The 26,017-nt window shown below is 30.7% G+C and overlaps 1 protein-coding gene across 14 annotated transcripts in view; it reads right to left on the bottom strand.

Moving 5' to 3' along the window:
• The window catches only part of LOC111426935 (phosphodiesterase dunce), a 256,405-nt gene that overhangs the window by 43,481 nt on the left and 186,907 nt on the right, over window positions 1–26,017 (bottom strand). For 8 of the 14 annotated variants that reach the window (XM_071194357.1, XM_023061837.2, XM_023061841.2 and 5 more), the window contains 2 exons: window positions 17,085–17,267; window positions 16,180–16,212 (listed from right to left, as the gene is read on the bottom strand). In XM_071194357.1, coding sequence (XP_071050458.1) covers window positions 16,180–16,212; window positions 17,085–17,267 — 216 coding nt within the window. Of the gene's footprint in view, window positions 1–11,544; window positions 12,010–16,179; window positions 16,213–17,084; window positions 17,268–20,685; window positions 20,799–22,739; window positions 23,933–26,017 lie in introns of those variants that run through there. The other 6 variants (XM_023061833.2, XM_023061836.2, XM_071194359.1 and 3 more) reach the window with 6 other exon arrangements.

Below are 26,017 nucleotides of genomic sequence, written 5' to 3'. Positions count from 1 at the left end.
CATTATTTTGTCGATAAATTCGTCATGATTGAATATCAAAAAGAATATGTCGCAATAATTATATTATATATCATATATTATGACAACGTAAAATATCTTCAAGGGAATTTTAATATCAAACTAATAATTTTATTTAAAATATTGAACATATTCAAACAAGAATTGGTGTGTGAAAAATTCTACATGTAAATTTAAAAAGTGTCGTTATATGCTTAGCACCGTCGTCGTTATATCCTCAATCAAATGGTCAAGACGAAAGGTTTATGAATACCACGAAAATAAATTTATAAAAATCAAAACAGGAAGGAAGGTTGATAGATTTATTAAAAATATTTTTTATTTTCATGTCGAAATACGCGTGTGAAATTCTAGGAAACAAATCTCCATCAAAATCATTTCTAATTCTGATGGGGATAGATGCCAATTTGGATATGTTTAGTGTCACATTATCAAAATTTGTGCCAATTTGATTTCGAAGATCAGAAATAGTCGGGATTTGCGGAATGGTTTTGGGAAGAGGATTATTTTGAATACAACGCAAATGCATATTACAAATGATTTATTTGATGTTGATGCCTTGAATAATGTTTTACCTTAAGAATGACAAATGTGTATTACGTAGATGAGGTTGAATTAAGCCAAGCTTCTAAAGAGGAAGTCGTATATATGTTATACATTACAGAGCTAAACACACATTTTCACTTTATATCAGCTTAATTGATAGAGTTGAATTCAGACTTATAAAGTAATCATTTTTTATTATTCTACTATGTAGTAAGTTTTTTAAAACCTTTGTAAATCTTCTTTATGGTATATCTTAAAGTTACATACATTTTGGTCCAATAATGTCAATTTTCAATTAGATTCATATAAACTGTCTGTGGGCACCTTTGATTAGGCAGTTCTAAATAAGCCACGACTGCACGATTCCAGATTTGTGCCCACCCGAAGTATATTATTTTGATCAAATCGAAAACAATTTGGTATGTCGAGATTTTCATAATTTAGAAGCAATTTTGCTGTAACATAACTTAACTAAGATATATGTTAACTATTAGTAATATTGAAATACTATTATCATTAATTTATTATTAATATAGTAAAATAAAATGTAGGAAATTTAATAATTCGTTTAGAAATTATAGAAGCTAGGATATAAACAAAGATTTTAATTTAAATGTACAAATAGAACTTTATATTTCCTTTAGTATTGAGAACTCTATAAACTGGAGTGTTAGCATGGTTGCCTGCAAAGTAGGTACAATGTAACAATGTTGATTTAAGTGCAAATTTTAAATAGAATAGTTTTTGTATATTATTTTCAGTTCATTTTTATTTTTTAATTAATTATTCCAATTTTATTTGATATGAAAAAAAATACCATTATCTATTCTGTGACTGTAGACGAACTTTCTAAGTTTAAAAAAGAGAATTAAATCTTATTAGCTCCTTATTTTAAGGAGCTCCAGGCAATTCTTAATTATTTCCGACCAGTAGAAGAGAATTGAGACCTCGGAGGAAGAAGAGAACAAATCTAAATTTTTACATTTTTGGAAACTTTAACAAATGTCACAATTGTTAAGATAAAAAGTTTTGTTACAACTTTCTAAAGACTATAAAAAGAATTCTAAAAAATAATACTTTGTGCATTAATTCGTTAATTAATCCATTTTTAAATCCGTAACCCACGGAAACTTTGTCGTTGTATCTTTACTCTACTAACCTACATTTTTAGAAACTTGCTAAGATTAAGGAGTTTCTAGTGGTGCATTCCCGGGAGGTTATATTTAGAACTAACAACTACAATACAAGCAGTTGCGCTAGAAATACTTTACAACGCAAAAACCTTGTTATTTTTAATGAAGCTTTCATGTTATAACCTTAATAATATCTTGTATAATGAGTATCTCGTAACATATTGATTACAAATAAGAAAATGAGAGAGCAGCAGAAATGCAAAGCTAAATATATCAAGAAGCTTAATCCAATAGGTACCATTAAACTTTGGATAGATTAAATTTAGTTTATATAGTTGGTGAAATCGAATGAGCATTATCTATAGGGATTATCAATATTATTGAGTTGAAAATCTTGGATCAAACTTAATTAATCGAGACCTTCATGTATAATATTAGGCATAATTATTCAAGTAATTATAAAAGCAAGATTAAAAGAAAATCTGGATTTGAACTAAACAGAACCGATTTAGAACGGTTTAGATGTTGTAAGAACTAGTTGCGTAGTAGATTCAGTTCATCGAAACTGAATAGTTTACTAACAGTAGAGTTTGCCGTAAAATCCTAAACTTCTAAATTGATGTTTTTGGATAAAAGTTTTTATTATAACTGGAAATCGAAAAATGTTTCTAAAGTTGTTTTCTTCTGTGTGTCTTTCTAAAGAAGTAATTGAGATATTAAGGTGTAATAAAAAAAAATTTAATTTATATCAATATGCATTTTTGATGTGTTAAGTTTGTAAATACCTGTCATAAAATCATATCTTAAACAGTAACTGCTTCAGAATAAATTTAACCTAATTTCAACTAGAGATGGGCACGTGAGTGATTTTTTATGCCCGCTCATGTTTCAACCCACCAAAAATCCTTTTCTATAAACCATGATAATTTCATACATTGATTAGAAGACGCTATCCTGTATCTGTTATTGCTGCTTCTCCAGGGTCTAATGTTTTATCTTGATAACATATAATCATGAGCGATAAAGTGTTTTGAGAGAGGAAACAATTAGACGACCACTAAATCTATTTCACTTGGAAAAAGAATCTAAAATTAGAAATTGAAGTTAGGTAAAGACAATAAAATATAACATTGAAATTTTAGCATACTAGCTCATAAATTTTCATAAAGAATTGACACAAACTTATTATCAAAATAACTTAGGATTGTATCATGATATTTTTAATGCCACAGATGCCGTTCGTACAAATTACCGAAAGCAAGTTGTAGATAATACAACTTCCATAAGAAAACGTGACAAAAGTTGGAAGTATCTACTACCATAAGTAAAGTGTAACATAACAATGTTAATTGCACGATCAGATGATAATTTCGTATGATAATCTTCGCGTCATACGAAGAATAGTTTCGATGTTATGAATCCAATATAGCAAGATTTAAATTAATTTTAAAATCATTGTTAATTTTATAAGAAAAATTGATGACTTGTAGTGTAAGAGTTGACAATGTATCACCCACATTATTTTATCTTTTTAATATCGCACCAGAATCTTGTTGATACCTATCTAAACATTCATAAAACTTTGTACTTTGTAGATTACTGACCTGATTTCGTCATTAACAATAATAAATAATAAAGTTTAACGTTCGAAATCGTCTTGTTATCGCTATCACAAGAATTTTTACAACTTTTTGGTAGCAAGAACAATGCGTATCTGAAATTAAATTCATTATTATCTTGATGGAATTGTCAGAATGAATAAAAAATTGTCAAACATGTCATTTCTAATATAATTATTTAAAGAATTTAAAGGTTACACACACTATTACAACGATTTGTTTTAATCAATAAAATTTGCATTGTACAGGTGTCCCAAATTTGTTGTCCGCGTATGCTATTTTTGAAATTCAAAGAGATAGAAAAAAAGTAGCTTAGATGTCATGATCTCGTTTTTCGAAAATATCATGACATTTTTTCACACTTTAATTGGGGTTTCTTTACGATAAAGAAAACCAACATTCCTTCACGCTGTAATTGGGATTTAAAAAAAAAACTGACCTATCATAACATTACCCAATATTTTTGTCAGAGTTGATTTCTATTTGTAAACAAAACTAATCTAACTCAACTTTTTCAACTCTTTTCTTTTCTGAAACTTATTGCTCATTTTTTTAAATCTTACTACGTTAAAACACATTCTTTGATATTTTGATGAAACAGCGTAGAAACGATTTATCGACTTAAAAACATTGTTTTCCATCATCTCATAATGCTAATATATGGTTATCACTATAGCAACGTTAACGTTTAAATATAATATATGCTACAATCGTTTTAGAAAGAATGAGAAGAATTTTTGTTAATTATTCAATAAATATAAGAAATGTACCCAACAAACTATTCATTTATTAGGCCGTACAAAACTATGATTTATATTAAAAAAAAAGTTACTAGTAAAATATAGAAAATAAAACATGAGAAAATATTCTACCTACGCTACTACATTCTTCATGAAAACTTGCCCGCACAATGTTTTAATTATAACATTCCATCTTTGATAGTGAAGTAAGATATACGCGTTTGTCGTTTTCGCAAATTTTTCAGTTTTTGCCGATAGGATGAACACAAAAGACGACAGCTGTTTGAAGTTTTTGGGGTTAGTAGTTTTTCGAAAAACTTCTAACATGTAAGCTACTTTTTTCTATCTCTTTTAGTTTTGGAGATAGCCGAAAAGATAGAAACAAAATACATAGTACTAAAATACACATCTAATTATCTGCTAATGACAGTTATAGAATATTGGTCAAAATGTATAAGTTACCACAGAAAAGCTCTATTAAAATCGCATCCAAATTATATTCAAATACTTTTTCAGCCACTAATAGATTTTTGATATGTATAGGGTGTACTTTAAAAACAGCAAAACTTTCTCCTTTCTTTAGTTTCTTATTCTGGAGTTCGGATGGAAGATCTTTTCTGCTTTTCCGCATCGTTCCAAAATCGTTGGCCTCTTTTCGATACTCTTCATACTCAGCACTGTTCAATGTTGTGTTTCGTTGTAGGCATTTTCTACTTGCAGTATTTATTCTTTCCATTATCTTTCTACAATCACCATCATATTATTTATTTCGTGATGTTTTGTTATGTTGTAGTGTCTTAAGCAGCAAAATTACTGATGTCTGTTAGTGTTTTATAATTAGTGTCCCATTCTTCATCTATTCCGTATTCTTGTTCCTTCTGTCGTAAAAACTCTACCACTCTGTATTCTAAATTTAATTTTTTTGTTATTTTCTAAATGCCTTTTATTTGTTGCAGAAATTCTGTGTGTAAATTTTACCTTCACCAAGAAATCGTCAGAGTCACAGTTGGCACCTTAGTATGTTCTCACATAGTTTATAGAAGAAGCCTATCCTTTGATCTTAAGACGTGGTTAATTTGAGTGCATTCGTCCGTACCTGGGATTATTCACGTGTTTACGATTTTGTGGTTACTGCGTGTGGCTAATTGTGGTAGTCAATTCATATTAATTTTATCGTGGAGATTGTTTACCAATCACATCTTGGCATCCATCCTGCTTTCTGAGTTCAGCATTACCATCCTCACAATAACACTACAGTTTAATAAATAGTTTGGAGTTCTTCATAGAACTGCTCTATTATTGCCTCGTTGGGGTTTTTCAGTTGGAGCATCTAAATTTATTAATGTTATGTTGTAGTTACCCAATTTACTTGTTAATAAATTTGCAGATTCTAACATTAATTAGCAAAAAGTGAAGGGCCAGGAACTCTTCTGTCCAGGATATCATATCTCAACCATGGTGACTATGTTTTAAGACACCAGATACTTACTTTTCACTCATTTCACACAACAAGCACAACAAGGTCTTATAAATACTTGACTTGAAATAATAATAATAAAAAGTTTTGTCCCGAGTCTATTCTATTTAAATGACATGTCTATTCACATTTCTAGTTATGCATAAATTCTTATACAAAAGGGAGAATTACGGTAGACGAAGTCAAATAATATGAAATGCAACTTAAGCTTTACTTAATTAATTAATTTCTCTAGGAAATAGTAAACCACATAAAAAATATTTCTTTATAAATTTTTTTCCAACAACTAAATCTTAAAGAAAAGTAAGGCTTTATCCTTACTTTTTAAACGATAAGAAATTGGTTTAGAAAATCTCATCCTTATTCGGTAAACTATTTAGAAAATTTCTTTTACATTATCAAAACTTAGATTGGAAAAGTTATCTGTTTTAATCTAACCTTTTTATACTTTACCTCGTTAAATAGAAAAATATTGCACACCAGGTTTTATTTTTAAATTTTATTTTTGATATATAAATCTAAATACACACAAGTTAATATGCACTCAGTGTTTTAAATATTTATGTAATTTTCCAAAATATATACCAACTTGTGCAAACTTGTACCGAAACATCAAAGTAAATATAAACAAACCAACCAGTTATATAACTGTATTTAACTGCGTTCAAAGACTTGAACGATAACAAAAAAACGTTTAAATTTATTTGATTAAATTATTTAATTAGCGATGTATAGTAAGCATATGTTAAAATACATTGTCTTACTTTAAATTTGACACACAGTGTAACTTTGTTTCACAAGATTTAGCCGTTCGTAAAGTAGGTCAAAGCTTCAATTTTCTCCCTATTCTCTTTGATGGCATACAGGTGCGGTAGTTTATAATAACTGAAAACGTAGAAGTTATCTCTAAAAGCTTGGGAGGAAATTTGAGTTAAAAAACCATACACGATGCTCAGGTGCCTGTGACAACGTAAAATAACTCCGTCAAAAGGTAATGCAACATGAAGTTTCCTAATATAGTATATGTATATGTATTCCTGGGGAATTTTCGGAGTAACTTTACGTAATTTGAATTCTGAAATATTACAAGATATTATACAAGATTATGTAATAACATGAAATAACATCGTTTCGGTCCATATTGAATCATTTGGCATAACTCAACGTATATCAGATAGCATGAATAGTACACGGAGGTTCGGATAAATCAGTGCAGATAGGCAGATCGTTTTGAACTTGCAGTACTCCTCGAAATCGGAGATGAAAACTATTCATCATGTTACAATAGATTAAACAAAACAATACACTGGTATCGCATAGCTTTTTTAAATTTGATAGTAACGATTTGTACTTTAAAAAAAAAAGTCTTTGTTTAAATAGAATGGTTTTTATAGTTTTAACAATGTTCAGATTTAAAATGCATTTTACATAATGAAGGGCAAAACAACGGTTATGACATACCATCAATAGTGTTCAATTGAAAAACTGCTACTAGCAGAAAATAGTCTCAAATAGTAGCAACAACCACAACAAGTGCATATAATGCGATCGTCACCAACTTAAACCTGCAATAACTTATTTAGGTATATCACTTATATTTCGTCATATACGGCTAGCAGAGGTTTACGTACTGCTAATGGAAGACTAGATACTGCTTGCGAAAGACTAGTTATTGCTTGTAGGAGGCTAAAAACTCATACTTCTGGTTAGGAGACAACATACTGGTAACAGAAGGCTATGCAGTGCTGCAAAAGTGTAGATACTGCCGATGAAAGACTAGACAATGCTCATAGAGGATTAGATACTGGTTTCGGGAGATAAGTTACTGCTAATGGAAGACTAGATACTTCCTGCGGAAGATAGAAGGCTAAAGAGAAGGCTAAAAACTGATGCTTCTGGTAGGAGAATACATACTGCTACGAAAGACTAAATACTACAGATGAAAGACAAGACATTGCTAACTGAGGACTAGATACTGCTTGCAGAAGACGAGTTACTGCTAATATAAGATTAATAGTGCTTACAGAAAGCAAATTCCTATTTGCAGAAGGGTAGAAATTGACATGATTGAACTTAAAGTCTTAGGGCTGCTATTACGTTATTCGAAATACTTTTCCGACATATAATTAACTAACCATATACTTGTAAAAATTTTCTTCAGCGCAATTAATATACAGAGATATTATTTTTTATTATTTTAAGGCATTTAAACATTCGTTTTTCTGTCTTATGAGGAATGTATTAATATTTGATTGTATCATCATGTCTGTTTGAAGGCATAAAAGCTCGATGGACGGTTCTAAATCTACAAGAACACAACCGGCTGTCTTGAACGATAAGATATTGATCGCATTGCCAAATACGTGGGATATTTCAATGCTTGCTGTTCAACTCTATTACTGTTTACATTTCCTCTATAAATTAACTCGAAGTAATTTAAACTTATATTAGTAGAACCAATGGATATAAAGGAGAATCGAATAAAATTAATATTGACCTATTTTGAATTACCTTGAAATTAGAAGTATGACTGTGGAGTTCAATCGAAATTATTAATACATTGGTACATCAAATATTTATTTATTGATAATGAAACGTTCAACGAGAGAAATAAGTAGGTACAACTTTTATTGATCGTGAGTTAAATTTTGAGAATAATGCGACGTATTAAAATACTTTATTCTAATATATTGAGGTAAAGATAGCAGAGAAATATATTTTATTTAAGGAAGTGCAAAGAGTTATGTTTCCTGAGAGATAGTTAGTTTCTGAACATTGTTTTAGAGCACCGTTTAAGAGCATCGTTAATTGTGTAACTCTATCCACTCAATTGATTGGAAATTCTTTTATATAAAAAGAAGAATTTTCTACTTCGAGTAATTAAAATGCATTAAATGTCATCCTAAAGTAATTAAATCGTTTCCTACGAGTAATTTTCTGTAAGTTGAGGGTCAACAAAAGGCAAGTCCTTTCAAGGCATATGTATAGACTACAATGGGCTATTTTTTGTTTCGATGACTAAAGCTCGAGGGTCTAAAAGTATCAAAGCTTATGTGTGTGTTTTCGTTTGTTTCGGTACCCAATTCTTTTGGAGCTTGCCTCGGATTTACCATCAGATGTTTTTATCGTGGCATTTGAGCGTTTCATCTCCCCTAGTCCACATTGCTTAGTCATACATACGGTTTTCAGATCTCCGCATCGACCCAAAGTTTACGGTGTTTAAAATAAATATTCAAGGCTCAGATTTAATGAGAGAAACTTGGAGTTCATTTTTTTTAATTAATTTATAATAAAAAATAATGTTGAATTGATGCTTGCTGCATGATAAAATATAGGTCCTTTAAATTATTTATAAAAAAGATATTCAATCTGCATAATTAAAAATTGAAATAACCTAACATCAAATATTTTCTAGCCATCTCAAAAAAATATTATTTCTCATTTAGAAAATGATTTGAAGCTAAAAATTCTTTAATGAATATTCCTAATTCAGCAAGAATATATTTACCTCAAAGAATAAATAAAGGAATAAACTTCAAATTTGATTCCTTTTTCAAAATTTTTGTATAAAAAAGCTGTTCAAGTACAAACAGATTTGACAAAAAACCTCCTTCAATTTTTGTCTCCATCCCTCTGTGTCTAGCGCCGCTCTCTTCCATATGCAAAACTTTAAGATGTTTCGTGCGTCCTCTACTATATCATCTTCCCACCTTTCCCGCCAGTTTCTTTCCATGAAATTTACTATTGCATGCTCTTTTCTTACTATCTTCCATCCTTATGACATGTCCGGCATACCTTAACCTTTGCAACTTGCAGAATTCTGTTAGTGGGGGTTAGGTCTTTGTAGATTTGGTTAATTTGGTGGTGTTTTCTTTCTGGTTTGTGTAAAAATTTTCGTCTTTTGCATATTGTCTTCAGTTGAGTTCTACAGTCGTAGCTTGCGAATTCTTTCATTTATGGTTTCGTAATCTATAACGTTAGATTTAATTTTATTTTTATTAATTTTTAGTACGACTAATAATGTCTGTGCGTTTTAATTAAATTTCAGTAAATTTATGATTGTATCTTGATTTTTTTTAAACTTGATTTTAAATGTTAACTTATTATCTTAATCAAAGAATAAATCACATAATTAAAAAAAAAATTAAATTATAAACCATATTTATTGCTAAAAACTTAAAATTGTTTTTCGATACATTTCATTTTGACTGCCCAGCACACTTTTATTTCATATCATGAAACCATATCGTATTTTTAGACATGTTGTTTTTAGTATATTTCCTAAATATTTAATGATTCCAGTTTGATGTTTTTATCTATTTTAAATTTTTATAACCTCACAAATCTTTATTTTTGATGTTTTTGGATACTTTATGATTTGATCCAAAACTTTTTAATCTCAATTTTTGTAACGATTTATATTTGATTAAAAAATGAAAATTTTAAAACATTATTTATGAACTAAAATTTAAATAATTGAGTTGAGTTGGGTTATTAAGTTACGAATTCTTCTATTAATATATTTTTAGTTTCAAATTTTTCATTCTCCAATTTTACAATTCAAACTAATTGTTGTGATAGATATCTAAGAGTTATGCTATCTTGCTTTTTCAAACTGAAATTTGTTCAACGCAAACAGGAAACCTACCTATAAAATATTGATATACACTAAATAAAGAAAAAAAAAATCTGTCCATATTGATGTTTTAATTAAAATTTTTAGCATCAACAATTTAATGGATGAATTTGATTTACATACACGAATATTACATTTGGCCGAATTAAATTGATGTATTCAAGATATAAATTGGTTATTGCCAGTAATAAACAAGATCTTATTAAGTAATTTCCCCCTAGTTAGTCGTAGTTACTTTAGTCGTTATTCAGTTAGTGGTCGTTTTAGTTTTCCCTTGGCCAGTGCATTAATAATTGAAACATGAAATGTTATGTAAACGCTACATTGAAGACGCGATGCGCACAATTTCATCGGATTTTCCAAGAATAGACCAGGAATCGATTTATCTCGTAGCATAAAAGTTACGTGTGACAACTTTAGTCGCTTATTCAAAATCTAAATAAACATTGGAACCAGATGTTATCGGAAAATCTGAATTTTTCTTGTTTTAATAAAAAAAAAAATTATATTATTAAAATGTAATATGAATGTTATGAAAATAAATAAAGTTTTATGTAATACTTGTTAAGTCAAACTTTGTGCAAACAGAAAAAGGCGTTAATTGCGTTTATTTTTCGCTTGGTGTTATTTGTCAAGGCTTTTAATTAGTACTTGGTCATGATCCCGTCTCATAAATTCTTAGTATTAATATGAGTGCGCAAATAAACGCGTTTATTTTCTTCGTATATAGAAACGGCGCGTTGCTTTTACTGGAAATAAAATTATGAACTGGTAGGAATATTAATGGCAGCAAGGTCCAATATTATTATATTCTTATTAAGTTTAATGGATATAGAACGCTAGGGTACAGCACGTAAAAATTAAAGAGTATTAAAAAAATAATAATACCTACAATTGTGTTTTATTAGAAGAATTTTTTCGTTCGTTTTAGGTTGCAACCTTTTATATTTTAACGATCGGGTTGTCCCAGTGGATCAAGTATCATTATTAAATTTAATTGGAAAATGTTGTAGATCGTAACACTGGCTGTGGGGATAGTATTTCAGAATTAAGAGAAAAATAGAAGTATTATATTATTTAAAAAAAAATCTTTTTGAATTTGTCTAAATAGTAATCTAAAATAATTTATTATAAGCAATATGTAGTTTACATCGAACCATTTATGTATACTACACGTGGGAATATAATTTATTAAAAAGGTAATTGAAAGTGTTGTTATTAAACTAATAGGTTCAGTAAAAGTTAAAGATTAACCTTCAGGTATGATTACGTAGTGGCCTAATTTATCTATAAAAGTAGCGAAATAAGGATTTGTAATTCTTATGGTAATATTCTAAATAAATATCTGTTAATAAACATTTCTACTTTTACTTACTAATCACGTTTTGTTCTTTCATGCCAAATTTTATCCCAGAATGTGGAGCGATTTTTTATCCTTAATGCTGAGGTGGATAAGGTTCTTGGTAGGGTAGGATGTTCGGTTTGAGATTGCGGTGAAGCCATGAGTAAGGAAGGACTAGAGCAATTACCCAAAGCGGACCTGGACAGAGAACCCCTGTGCGAAAGGACGGCTTTGGATTTGGGACTTTCCGGTGGAGAAGGAGACGGGGGAATGGAGGAAGTGGAACAGCAGCCTTGCGAAAATGCCAGGTTTTCACCTGGATCCTCTGCTTGTCACTCCAAATAGTCGCTATAACGCACTCCGTTCACCCTTACGATATTATTCTCAGAGTACATCTCGAGATTACGCGGTAAAAGTATTAAAGAGTAAAGATATTAGATAAATATTTTTTTTTCTTTTTTAATGTTAACCGATCACTGAACAACACTTTTTTATGACTAAAAAGTTTTCTTTTTTGGTGTGTGAATGTTTAAAGCGGTTCGAGAACTAAACGGAGCACTCTTCCTAGCAGAAAGTCCAGGGGGGACTGCGGGCGGTAGCAGAGCGTAACGTTGATGGGGATGGTGGGGGATAGAACCTGGAGCCCTTGGACGCGTCGTCAATTCATCAGGGCGCATATTTGGTAGTGAGGACGCGTAATATGGGGGTTGTTCGATTTTGGGTGGTTCGTTGGTGAACTAATCGGTAACGAATCACATCAAATTTAATCCACGATGATCAAGAGTGATGGATTAACTATTTCAATTGGCGAACTTATTTTTTTGACCTTTAGAATCATAATTTTTAATAACACCATAAATCAATTAATGCATACTGTCATGCAAACTGGTCATCATTAACTTAATACTATCTATATTTAGTAATTAGAAATAAAAAATTGTTAAATTAAAAACGCTACCAACATTTTTTATTACATGACATTGATAATAAATATTATCTTACGTACTCCATAAGCTTTCAACATCTTTCCAAACAAGTGATATCGATGGAGAATCAATAAATCAGATGTTTATTTACCTTAGGAGTAGACACAAAATCCCGTACATTGTCGATGATAAGATAACTCATACACGAAATAATGTAAATAATATTTTGGAGTTTTAACAATGATAGTACATTTTCAATAACATTTACAAAATTAATAATATTTGAATTTTAAAATGAATGTAATTATTCAATTGCAATTACTTTGTGGTTTATAAATTACTTCATCTCCCTTTGATAGAATTATTTAAAGAGACAACAACCTTCTTATATGTTGAATATAATCGGTGAAAAGATAGCACTTTGAGGGGAAGTCTGTGGATATAAACACAAATTTAATTCCTTCCGCAACGATGAGCTAAGCTTCAGTGAAAGCATCGTTAATAGAGTCGTTTTGAATTAACTAAATATAAGGGCTAAACGAGATATGCGTGAAAGGAAACCGAATTAAAATAATTAATAAAAAGTGTATTTTCACTTTGCATTATAAAATTTACGTGTTACAACCGGTGCCTTTGTAATAGAAAATTTATGGTAATTGTTTTAAGTTCTCGAAAGCTTTATATTATTACTGATGCAGCTGTCGTGCGGTTAAAACCTTAAAATAATAAATTTTATCCATGTTAAAACAGTTTTAATGAATTAAAATAATATTGAGGGAATTTTAATCAGTTTTATCTCGGATTTATATCATAAGCTTACGATAGAAAGATATTTTTTAATGATTTGAATATGTACTTTAAAACTTATACAAGCAAATTTGAAATATATTGCGGTGGTTTCTAGGGAATAGTGGGAACGATCGTAAATTTTCTTATGGTTATCGTGTCGATCAAAGTTGTTGGAACGAAGTAGTAAAAGCAAAAGAAAATAAGATTTGCAAAAGTGTTCAACTTGGCAATGGTCTGTAAAATAAAAGCAATTTTCAAATGTTGGCTGCATCACAAGAGATTTCTATTCAATTTTATTGAACAATATTTTTATATTATTTAAAATGTTTCTTTTTATTTCTTCCATCCTAAGCTTTAACCTTAAATCTAGATACTGACATACTGAGTCATTATAATGACACTCAGGTTATTTCGTGTTAGTGACGATCTTTAAAATTACTTCAAAAACATCAATCCATCAATGAACAATGGATTTTGTAATAAATTTATTATTTACTATCATTATGAATACTTCTTATTTCCAATAAAAAACATTTAGCAATGTTTTATTTACCAATTTACCTTTGTTATTCGATTTTCAAACAAAATTATGATTGAAAACTAAACATGAAAATTGGAATTTACTACAATTTCCCAACAAACCATCTTTTAACAATATTTCAGAGTTAATCGTAAAAAACAGAAAATATTGATGATTGTTTTCGACTTGAAGACTATCTACCTCGAGAATTAAATTTGATTTTTCAAAATGGATACTACTAGTTACTAGTTTGATTATTTCATAATTCATGGAAATTTATATCAATTATCCGAGAATCCGATTTTTAACAAATTTTTTAGAGTTACTCGTAAAGGAACTGAAAGCATTAAAATAAGACACAAACTTCAAGGATTTATATTTGAAGAATTAAAGATGTTTTGTTAAAACGGATTACTATATTGGAAAGCACATAGCTGCTTCAACAATTCGTGCAAATTTCAATGAACGAAGAAACAGATTTTTATTAAATTGCGTATGAAACCCACGTTTTGATTTATTTTCCTATATTCCTAGGTCTACTTAGTACAACACTATTTCACTTCACCTGCACACATCCAACCTTAAGTAGTAGTATAGCGTAATAGCCACTTGCGTCAACGCAATAAAAATAACCCAAAATGTATTCAGGTGATTCCGTTGCTTTTTGGAAAGGATCTTGAGTTGATCAAAGCTAATATTTGAAATATATTCGAAACATTTTTTAACTTTTAATATAACATTAACATCAAAATAAATATTTCTTCATAAGAGGTGGCGATTTAAAGTCTACAGCAGCATAAAAAAAATGATTCAAATACTATAATGTAATTTTTCCTGTGGTTAATGATCAACAGAAAATGAACTCTCCACCACAAGACATTAACACTAATTTGACCGGACAGAACATATTTTACGTTGTGTTCTTTACCATGTAAACATCTAATTTTGAAAATTACTTTTGATTTCTAAGATAAAAACTTTTAAACCCAACCTTACGTTTAAAAATTAATAATTAATATACAGTATTGAATAAAATCGTTACAAATCAATTTGTAGTACAATTGTCTTGATTCTTAGATAATGTACGAAGAAAAGTCGTTATAAATCGATTTCTAATACAATTGTTTTCAATGTTGCGCAATTTATAAAAAAAAGAGTTATCTTTTCTATGGTAAAATCGGCAAAATATTCATTATTAAATTTCCAAGATTTATGATGATCAAAAGTGGAAAATCATGTTTAGTTTAGTTTCACTTTAAAAGTGATGTTATTTTTGTTAAACTACTTTTGAAACACTTTGTATATAGATACCAGTCGTTTAACCAGTTTCCAACCTATTTCCCAAAGGATTTCAAAGCGATTCCAAAGATTGAGGTTTACATCGAATTAGTTTACTCGCTCGATATGGCATTAAATTTGCGGTGATCACCAGTTTAGCATGTTGATTGAAGTAACGAGTTAAATTTGAAGTTGTACTGGAATTAGCTAAAATTAATACTTATGCATTTTTTTAAACGAATATTTTTGCTTGCTTAATTTATGAGATAATTGTTCGATTTAATAGTTCATAAATATTATTTAAAACACTCTACGTTAATCAATTACGTTCCCCATTTGATTCCTTGAACTTATAAAAGGATTTCGGTGTAAACATTTTCAGTATGAAATTTCTGACAGGACCTAAAAAAAGAATAGTATCGGAGTTGTTTTTCCCCTCAAGTTTTCGTCTATTCCTATTGGAGAGAAAATGTCCAATAACATTAAAAAACAATATTTGTTGGGGAAATTCTTATATAATTTGGTGTACCTACTTGTGTTTTTTTCTACACTACATTGATTAATGTACATGCAGTGTAAATGAGTGAGCTGTGTTAACTTGAATAGTAATTAGTCGATTAACTACACAAATATTGATGGATGGGTGGTGCACATCCAACACCAACATAAACGAATAACATCAATGGTAAAATGTTTTTAAATATAGATACACATCAAAGGGATAAACAAATAACATCTTCAATACGTGCGGGAACCAATTAGATTAATAATTTATCATCAATATAAATTTTGAATTGAAACATATTATAATAATATTTTATAGTTAAAATAACTAAATATGATTATTGCGCTACTTAAGCAGGCAGCCACGCGTAGAGCTCAATCAAGAAAACTGCATGCACTTTGTATGTCAACATAAAACTACTTGTAAAAATGTTAAGTACTCAACACAAAAAATAAGAATATAAAAAGTGAGAACACTTATTGTTTTAATTTGGAGTTAAGCGAGTTCACTTTAAAAATTATTATTTTTTATTCTAGTTAGATAAGAATTTAACAAACAGCTATTATGTGGATTTTTAAGAACTACGCTGCCATTCAATCTTTTGCATTATATTGTGCGAATAACACTCAATAAAATTACGAGATACATACGATCTATCCAAAACGGTTTCTGTCTCCTTGAATCTGAAAACACGATGACAGTCAAACGAAATGCGTTAAACAATATTGTTGATTTAACTAAACTAACTTAAATCATTCCTTTTATTATTCTGTTAGTTTTTAGTATAGTAAATAAAATGAATTTCATGTTATACGAAATTACACAGTTTCTTTGTTTAATTTAATTAAACTGAGCTAAATTAAATCGTTTCCTAAAGGACCCCTGAGTGATATTTTAACATCAATTCTGGTTCTCCCTTTTGAATCAGGGCAACCAAACGGAAATTTCAATTTCCTTGTATGTACAATTAGATAGTTGTTCTATTTGGAATTAATTTCTCCCTATATTATGATTAAAACATTCCCTCTACATAAACCTACTTTTCTGGTATGTAGATTAGTAGGTCACTCTATTTCCGATGACGCAATGCTATACACAACTTTAAAAACCTTGCATATCTCAAAATTTGATATATTAATCAATAAAATTTTTACGGCTCAATTATTGCGCTATTTATAAAATGAAATTGTTTATTACATAATTTATGTTGTTCTCTATGTTAATCATAATTTTTTTTATTTAAATTAAGTTGTTATAATTGTTTACCAAAAATAGATTAGTTTAATGGTGTAACATTAATTTTATCAAACGATAGTTTACGAATTGAAATGGTTATAAATAGTAGTAGAAGCTCGCTCTAGCGGTGGAAATCTCACTCGTTATTGATTTTCCATCAACAGGTTTGAAACGAGGATAGGATTTTCCGCTCTACCTTTTCGAGCGTAATCAGAGATGGCAGTCTCTCGGAAAATTAAATTTAAATATAATGATTATTCGATGTGAACTTATTGAGTAATAAATCGCTTTAGATTAATACAATAAATTAACTACTTACCTTTCGCTTGCTATGGAGGAGTTCCTTGACATTGATTTTGGCGACATTTCAAAATCGCTATCTGATCTGTACAGGAAACTCTCCCTTCTTTGCGGAAGGTTTTGAAGAACCAACCCTGCGGATGGTGAAGCTGCTCCATCCAGAGGGCTTCTTCCTGGACTAGCTCCATTTTCAACATCAAAACTAGAAAGTAAAAAAATCAGTTGAGATTTAGTGCACACGTTATTGCGATGGAGTAAACAAGGACTATTTAAGTCTTTGTTTATCTTATTTATTCGTTATTTGGAGATTTTTAAATGTTTTTCAAGTTTTAATACTTTCTGGTGTGTATCAATATATTATATATCACGATCAATCAAAAGATATAATTAAATATGACAAATTTGATTGGATATAATGTTTTAATTATTATTTTAAAAATATGATAAATATGTTTTTAATAAGATAATATAAAAAATAATTGTTCTCTAAGTATAACAAAGTTAAAATAATTTTTTCAACTATACTTTTATCATATCTTAACCAATTTCTTAGCTTTAATTGTACCAAATCAAATGACGAAACAACGTGAGAACATTCAATGTATCGAAGAACAGCTTTTTGGATTTCCAGAGAATTAAATAAGGGTAAATCGTTGCAATAGCAAAGATATCAAAGGATTTTTAGAAAATTTCTATATAGATCATAAAAGACATCTAGATATTGTAAGGACTTAAAAAGAACATTAAAGGATTTCCAAAGATTTCTGGAAATTTCTAGAAACGTCCTTGGGTAGGAAGATTGGACTAGAGCTTTTTAGAAAGATTTTTTAATATGTTTTCTAACAGTTTAAAATATAAACATTTTCAATGATTTCAAAGGATTTACAAAAGTTGCAGGGAGATTTTGCAAATATGTAAGATGATTAATACCGGCTTTTTATGATGTTTAAAGCAATCTTTTTATTTTATCTTTCTATTTAAATATTTTCAAAAGCACGAAGGGATATCTAAAGATTTTCTGAGACTCTTGACACCATTTTGAAAGATTTCTGAGAATTTTCAAAGATGTCTAGTACTTTTTTCTAAGGTTATCTACGAATTCCAAAGATTTCCAATATTTCTAACGATATTCAAACATATTTAGGAATTCATAAAATTAAACAATGATATCCTGGAACTTCTAAAAACTTCATTAGATTTTCAGAATTGAATATCAAAGGGTTTGTAACAATCTGCAATGACACCCGTTAATTTACGAAAGTTTTCAACAGATTTCCGGTTTACTTTTAAAGGAATTTTAAACATTTCCAGAGACATCTAAGGTTTTGCGATTTTAAGCATTATATGAGGCATCTATTGTTTTCTAAAATTTTTAAAGCATTTTTAAGGATGTAAAGATTATCTTTTAAGTTCTAAAGATTTTCTATAAAGTCCAAGATTTTCAAAAATTGCCACATCATTTTAGGTAAATATCTTTGGACTTTTAAATCTCTTAAATTTGGAGTCTTTTGTTCCATTTATTTGTAGTAATGGAAAATGAGTAAAATGTACTAGAAAAAAATAGTTAATATCACGAAATCGAATAGAACGAGGTGAAAATCAATGAAAATAAGCGAATTGACAACAATGTTATTGTAGGGAAGGATTCTGTAGCACACATCTGGATCTTTAACATATATCTGGAATAATAAACTATATAGAAAGGAAGAGCTGCATGAAAAATTCACCAGATGTAAAAACAGTAATAATAATAACGTCTTTATTCGTACCAACATACAATAAATCTTCAAAATGTAAATCTCTCAAATGCAAAAGAATGCAAACACTAAATTGCTCGGATGATTGAAACATCACAAGAGAGTTGGGCATAAAGTGAAGTGTCTCACAATCAAGATTTTTTCAACTAGCGACCTGGTGGGAACATACTGCTAAGTCTCGATTGCGGAACAAGACTTACCTTAAAAATAGTTATAAGGATATCTTTCGATTTGTACGAATTTGTGGGTTGAGGAGGTGCTGCGAGGAATGGGTATTGTATGCGTATATATCGACAGTATTCTGCACGTTTCAATCTCGGAAAAACCATCTGGTATATGTACGGCTAGTTCTACTATATCCAGCAATGATTTAAAAATAAAGCCTGTGTACATGTAATTTTATTTTATGCCCTTACGATTATCGAAGGACTAGTATATCGAGACAGTTTCGGCGATTCATTGCAGCATTCAACTTCTTTAGACAAGCTTTACCAAGGGCGGCAAAACTGTAGGCATCTCTGAAAAGAGTATTGTAGGGAAATCTGTTAAAAAGTCTATATCGATTAAACTCAGTCATCTAGGCTTATGACAATTACAAAGAAGCTCTGGATCAAGCTACCCTGCTGATGAACAAATTGATGTAATTTAGTAGTTGTGGTTTTTCTAAAAAGCTGATAATCGAGTTTTTATAGTATTTACCGAACCGGAACATAATGGGTTCCATCACTTTCTGACAGAAACTTGATACCTCTTTGCAAGAGATTTATTGGATTTTGTGAGCCTAATTAATAAAGATGATGAATTAGTGCAATTGCTCGTAGAAGTTCGGTATTCAACCTTAAGAGTTTACTAATTGTATGGCCCAAATTGAGTTTATGCTGACATCTTCACGTCACCGACTCAACGTTGTATGTTGTGGTCAATAAAAGCGACTGCAGCAACTGACCACGGTATTGCCATCAGTGCCATATTGACCTGATTGGATCTCTACCCATTTCTAAGGGATACGAAGACTTCTTATCATGCGTTGCTAGGTATTCACGATGGTCCGAGGTAATTCCAATAGAAAACATAAAATTTCAAAAACTTTCATCGCTGGATTGAATCACTTTGAGCCAAGACAAAGAACAATCTTTTACTACCCAATCGCCAGTGATTTTGCGGAAAGTTTCAATGTAACTCCCTATCTATTACGATCAAGCCCCAAACACTTCTTTAGTACCTAACCCAACCCTACCCGACTCAACCACTACATCAGTTAACCTACTAGTATATGATCAAAAGAAAAAAAGTTATTGGATTGAACATAATATTAGTTATAGTAAACAACATAGCTAGTCTTTGCATGAACATGACATTTTTTCACAAATCTAAAACAATTCTAAAACACTTTCAGTACTTTAATATTCTTCGGAAATCCGACAGCTTTTGAGAGATAAGTATTAAATCTGACAAGGTTGTTATCTAGAAGTGTATTTTTAAATTTATTAATTCGGTTAACATTAAATAAAAATACTGTTTTGAAAAGGCCGTATCATTCTATTATATCGAAAATATAAATTTTATCAAACTTAATCCGTTATTATCTGAGCTATTAATCCGAAGATTATCTACATAAAAGTGTGTGATTGGTACCGAAACAATATCATTTTGAGCTGTGTAGTAAAAATGGTTAAAAAATTAAATTTTAAATTCTAAATAAAGGTAAATCTCTTTGTTCCGTGTTAACACCCACTCAAAATCAAGTACGAGTTAGTTAATGGTCATTTCTTTCGATTTTAACTCCAACAAATTGCATTGTGAAGTTATTAAAGGAAATAAACAATTACATATTAATCATAGCTGCCGAATGACTATACTTACTCAGCCTGTAATAATTTTCTGGGAATAAAATCCGATTTCCGCCTATAATTAGGTAGTAAAACTTGTCTTCTAAGATCAATTCCGACTCTTCCAGTCATTTTTTACACAGCAATACGACCACAACCACGGCACAGATTAATTTATCACTCGTGCATTGACTCCAAAAAAATTCAATTTTGTAATCTTATCGATATATCTCTGAGCTCATGCATTTTTAATTGTGCACTAATTTAATCTTATATTTTAAATTAACATGTAGCTTGATTAATCGTATGGAGACCGACGCGATGCACGTTATAAAACGACAGACAAGAATAGAGAAAAGTACGAGGCTACGCGAACCTTTATTATATTTATCTCATTATCGGAAAGGATAATAGGCACCGATTAGTTGAGTACAGTGACTCTGTAACACCGACGACCACTTTTAAAACGTTCATATCTATAAGTCAAAATCAATTAGGTACACAATTAAATATCAATTACCGTGTAATATGCGAATGTAACTAGTGTTTTTTTTATAGATTTGAGTATTTAATAAATTAATGTTTTTTGTTGTTATAAAATAACAATGGAAATAAGATAATGAATATTTAGTTACTTAATTAATGAATGATTTTGATTAGAGTGCCTAAAATCATTTTTTCCTCTTTATATTTTGTTCGTATATTTTGGAACCGCTGAATTACTAAAATCTAAATTATCTGTAGATATTGCGTGGGTAATGAAGCGTGTTGAGCAATCTATTAATAGATTGTAATTGTTTTCTCGATGGTGATATGTTGTCTGGCAGGCAGACGACTGCCGAACAGCAAATGCGTTCGTGATCATGTTCTAGTAGTACCTACATTATGTTCGCCGTCGCGATGTCCAATAGTCTGATAACACACAAGGGGTTTTAACTGTAAACGTTCGCGAAATTGTCTGCAGGTAAATTAAATAACTATCGATTTTATGTCTAACTAGATAACCTTTTTTGGTATAGACGAATTAAGTTCGCAACTATAACTTACTTACAGTTTAGATCTCGAATAAGCTTAATGGGGTTGTAATTGAAGATTACAGTTGTCGTACTTGAACGGACGTACGAGTCCGTCGACTTTAAAATTTAATATCCCTCATAAAATTATAACTATGTGATGGAAAGACCATTAAATTGAAAGTAACGACTTTTATAGCGGTCCTTGTAATCTATATGAATCGAAATTATTCATGTGTTAGTTCTAACATTCACAGATATGTAATGATTCTTCTTATATAAATTCATATTAAGTTATAATGACTTTAAATGTGGTATTTAAAAGTTTGATATCAATAAAACTGATGGAGATTTTATAATAAGAGACTTTCAAAGTATTGATCAAACAGTATTATTGCAGCCAACGATATGTCAGGAATTTTCATATTGAAAGGATTCTCAATCGTTTCTCAAGATATGCATTATGGTATTGCGTAGTTTTTATCATTTGGAGAACCATTCATTTTTATGTATTTTTAGATAATCAAAAATAATTAACTACAAACTTATATTAACAAATCAAAATGTGGTAAAAATGTATTAAATAATTAATGTGATATAATTCCACGTCTTCTTGGTTTTATCTTAACTTTAAGGATCACATAATTTCATAATAAAATTTCTTTGATGAACTGAAACAATGCAGCCTTAATGACGTGTCATTGTCAATTTTAATTAAACTACATTTAACTATATGATACAACCTTTTTTATACATCAATATAAAGCCTCTTTCAAATATCGTCTCAAGCAAAGGGAAAAAAATACTCGGAAAAAGTTTTTACTCTAAGAAAGCATAGCTACGGGAATATCCGGGAACAGAAGGATAAGTTTTACTTTGCTTCCTTCTTTCAGCGAAAAGCTATATACATATTAAGCGTTAAAACTTTCTAAAAGTTAATAAAAGTAATAGGATATTTCCACTTAAGCTCATTTCTGCGAAAGCCCTCGATGTTTTTGTAATAATACATACGTCTCCTAATGAGAACTCATTTATGATCAGCATGATGCAAACATATATTTTGATGGTGACAAACCTTCCGGTCGTCCTTCTTCGGTCGTACGTTAAAGGATACCTTCTCGTGTGTCTCCTGACTTGCGCAGAGCGCGCTGAAGAACGTCGTCTTCGCGCCAAATTATCAGAGAGCCGTCTCGCGCTGTCCGAAGACAAGACACTGCTGGCTGAGGCGAATGATGTTTTGGAGTCTGTAGAATCTTCGTGTTCGAATTCGTGTTCCGGGATAGCTTCTGAGTCTCGTCGAGATGACAAGTCCGTTGAATACAAACTGGTGACGCTGGCCCTCGAATCCATAGATCTTTGCCCGATGATTTCGTATCTTCTCGATGATGCCGAATAAGTTGAAAATGATGATATGCTTGTGACGGAATGCCTGCTTTCGTTGCCGTATTCTACCGAGGAGTCTCTTGAGAAAGGAGAATATCTAGATCCGGACAGTGATGGTCTACTTTCTGAGGAGATCCTCGTAAAGGACGAAAGCTCGCTGGGGTGTTCTAAATCAGGTGATTGCGATTCCGGCGAAGGCGCCGGTGGAATTTCTAGGGATGGCGTAGGCACTTCCGGGGGTTCATTTACAGGTGGCGGGGAGTGAGGGACATGTCTTAGGGTGCGTATGAGAGACCATAGCCAGAACAATATAGTCAGCATTATTTGGCATAAAAGCTGATTTTTAGTTACGGTTCATCCATACCACCAACAATACTATTGATCTACAATTCACCAGCTTCAGTTGGATTCTATACGTGTTGTCTTACCATCACCCTCATTTTTCCAAGTAGGTTAAAGAGGTTATGTTTATCTGCAGTGCACTACCGCCATCTTGATAGTACCCCGCGCTAAACGTCGCTAATGCGTTGTTGGCATTTTTCCCGACTTTTCATTCATAAAACACAAACCCTAAGTTGCCCCAAAACTACTCATTTAAATTCGAGAATAGTATATTCTTCTACATTGTCACCACATGTTAATAACCTTACTTTTATACAAAAGAAAACAAAGTTTTTCACTTTGAAAACACTGTCAACATCCCCATACGCACTTTGGATTTATGCTATGCGGCAAATGTTTTTTCCTATTTCCTTTACGAGCACAACGTGACCGATAGATGACGCGCAACCACCATCGTCCGGTTCATATTGATTCCACTAAACTTTGTGGGACACGAGTTCAAGAGTATCGTGAAAAGAAATGCTTCCGCATTTTTTCAATGAAAATGTATGAAAAATTGGTCGCTGGTAAAACGTACGATATGAAAGCGGCCATGACTAGCGCGCAGTGCGCAAGTTCGACACCGTTTACCCTCGGTGATGTGACCTGGTGAGGAATAGCGCCGCTGGCGGCATCTGACGGCTGATATCGCGTACTAGAAACGAAACAATGCAAACAAACAATTGCGCAGCGTCAATGCAATCCAATCTAAAGGGAAAATAATTATTACACGAAAGTAAACAAACGTAAAGAAAATATAAACGTGGAGAGTATATAATTAAATTATTTCATCAAAATTAAACGATTTTCATAAACTTTCGGGATGAATACTGTAAAATTTCATTCTTACAAAAGTAATCGTATTATATTAAAATCTCGATATAAAGAACTAATACGGGAAAGCGAATGTCCGTTATAGCCAAAAGTCTGTTACATGAAAAGTTTTTAATTTGCACTTTAAAGTGTTTGAATAAATAATTTTAGTGCACACAAATTCAAACAGCTATTCACACTTCGTTGCTTTCTGTATCAGTTAGTTCTAGTTTTAGTTCAATCAAAAATATGTAATGAACTGACGCTGAATAATAACTAAAACAAGAACTAACACTAGACCTAGAACTGGAAATATTTGGGTTAAACACAAAACTTTTAAACTTTTAAAAATATACAGGTTCCCCATAATAGACTACCTATTTTAATAGCTCAATAAAATTATTAAAACTTAATAAAACAAACATTTTATTACACTTAATTACAATCTACTATTTGGTATTTACTGTAAATATGACTTATCCTATCTTTTAAAAATCACGTCTTTTAAGTAACCGCCATCAACTTCAATGCACTTTTCACGATTGAACAAGAATTGATTTGTGACACAATGAAGCAAAACCTGATCTATTCGTCGGACATCTTCAGCAATTCGTTCTTTGAGTTCATGGATGTTTTCTGGACGAGTTGCAAAAACCTTCGCCTTTAAATAGCCCCATAAAAAAAAGTCTGGTGCAGTTAAGTCCGGGGACCTCGAAGGCCAATTTAAATCCCCAAATCGTGAAATGAGTTGCCCATTAAACTTCTCGCAGAACTCTCATAGTATTTCTAGCGGTATGTGCTGTTGGTCTATCTTGATGGAATTACAACGCCTTATTTAGTAATCCCCTTGTTTCTAAATCAAGATTAAAAAATGTCTCTAGCATATTTACGTAACGCTCGGCCGTCGCTGTTTAGAAGACGGTTATTTCCAGCTTCAAAAAAAAACGACCAATAATGCCAAATGATCCTACCGCACACCAAACAATAACTTTTGGATTATGGAGATTGTTTGTAATGATTTCTTCAGGATTTGCGTTTGACCAATACATAAAATTCTGTTTATTAACCATGCCGTTCAAATCAAAATTTGCCTCGTCACTCATTAAAAGATTGTGGATGTCTTCTCGATGTAAATTTAAAAATACTTGGCAACAAGTGAATCTGGCTTGTTTATCTTGTAAACTAAGAAGTTGCGCCATTTGATATTTGTATGGATGAAATTTTAAGTCCTTGTGAAGAATTCGATCTAGGCTCTATTTGATATTCCCATAATAAGGGATTGCATATTAACAGACCTTGTGCCTATTAGCAGATTTCTCGTAAACGCAATTCCGACTCGTTCAATATTTTCTAGTTTTGTGACAGGCTCCTACTCTATTAATAATATGTTGATTAAAATCCCAAAGGCCATAGAAGATAATGATATAAAGAAAAACTTACTGGCTTATCTCATATAGAATTTATTTCAATATCAAAACAGGTAGTCTATTATGAGGAACCCTGTACAACAATATCTCAATTAAAACTAATCCAGTTCAAACGAGGTCCGTTATATCGAGGATTTATTGTATTTACTTAAAAAAAATATTATGTTGACATTTTTCGAATTATAGAAGTTTGCTATACATTTTAGAATAAGATTTAGAATTAAATATAGTTCGTGCGCAAACAAATTTAGAATTGTGTATCTATTGAAACTATATTATAAGAGCCACTCAAAGTTTGTAGTGGTTCTATTTAATTAAGATGCCCCTAGATACAATATTGTGGAAAGTG

The sequence above is a fragment of the Onthophagus taurus genome, chromosome 2 (assembly GCF_036711975.1).
Source record: "Onthophagus taurus isolate NC chromosome 2, IU_Otau_3.0, whole genome shotgun sequence".
Classification (NCBI taxonomy): domain Eukaryota; kingdom Metazoa; phylum Arthropoda; class Insecta; order Coleoptera; family Scarabaeidae; genus Onthophagus; species Onthophagus taurus.
The sequence above is the reverse complement of the archived record's forward strand: the minus strand, read 5'-3'. Positions and strand labels throughout refer to the sequence as shown.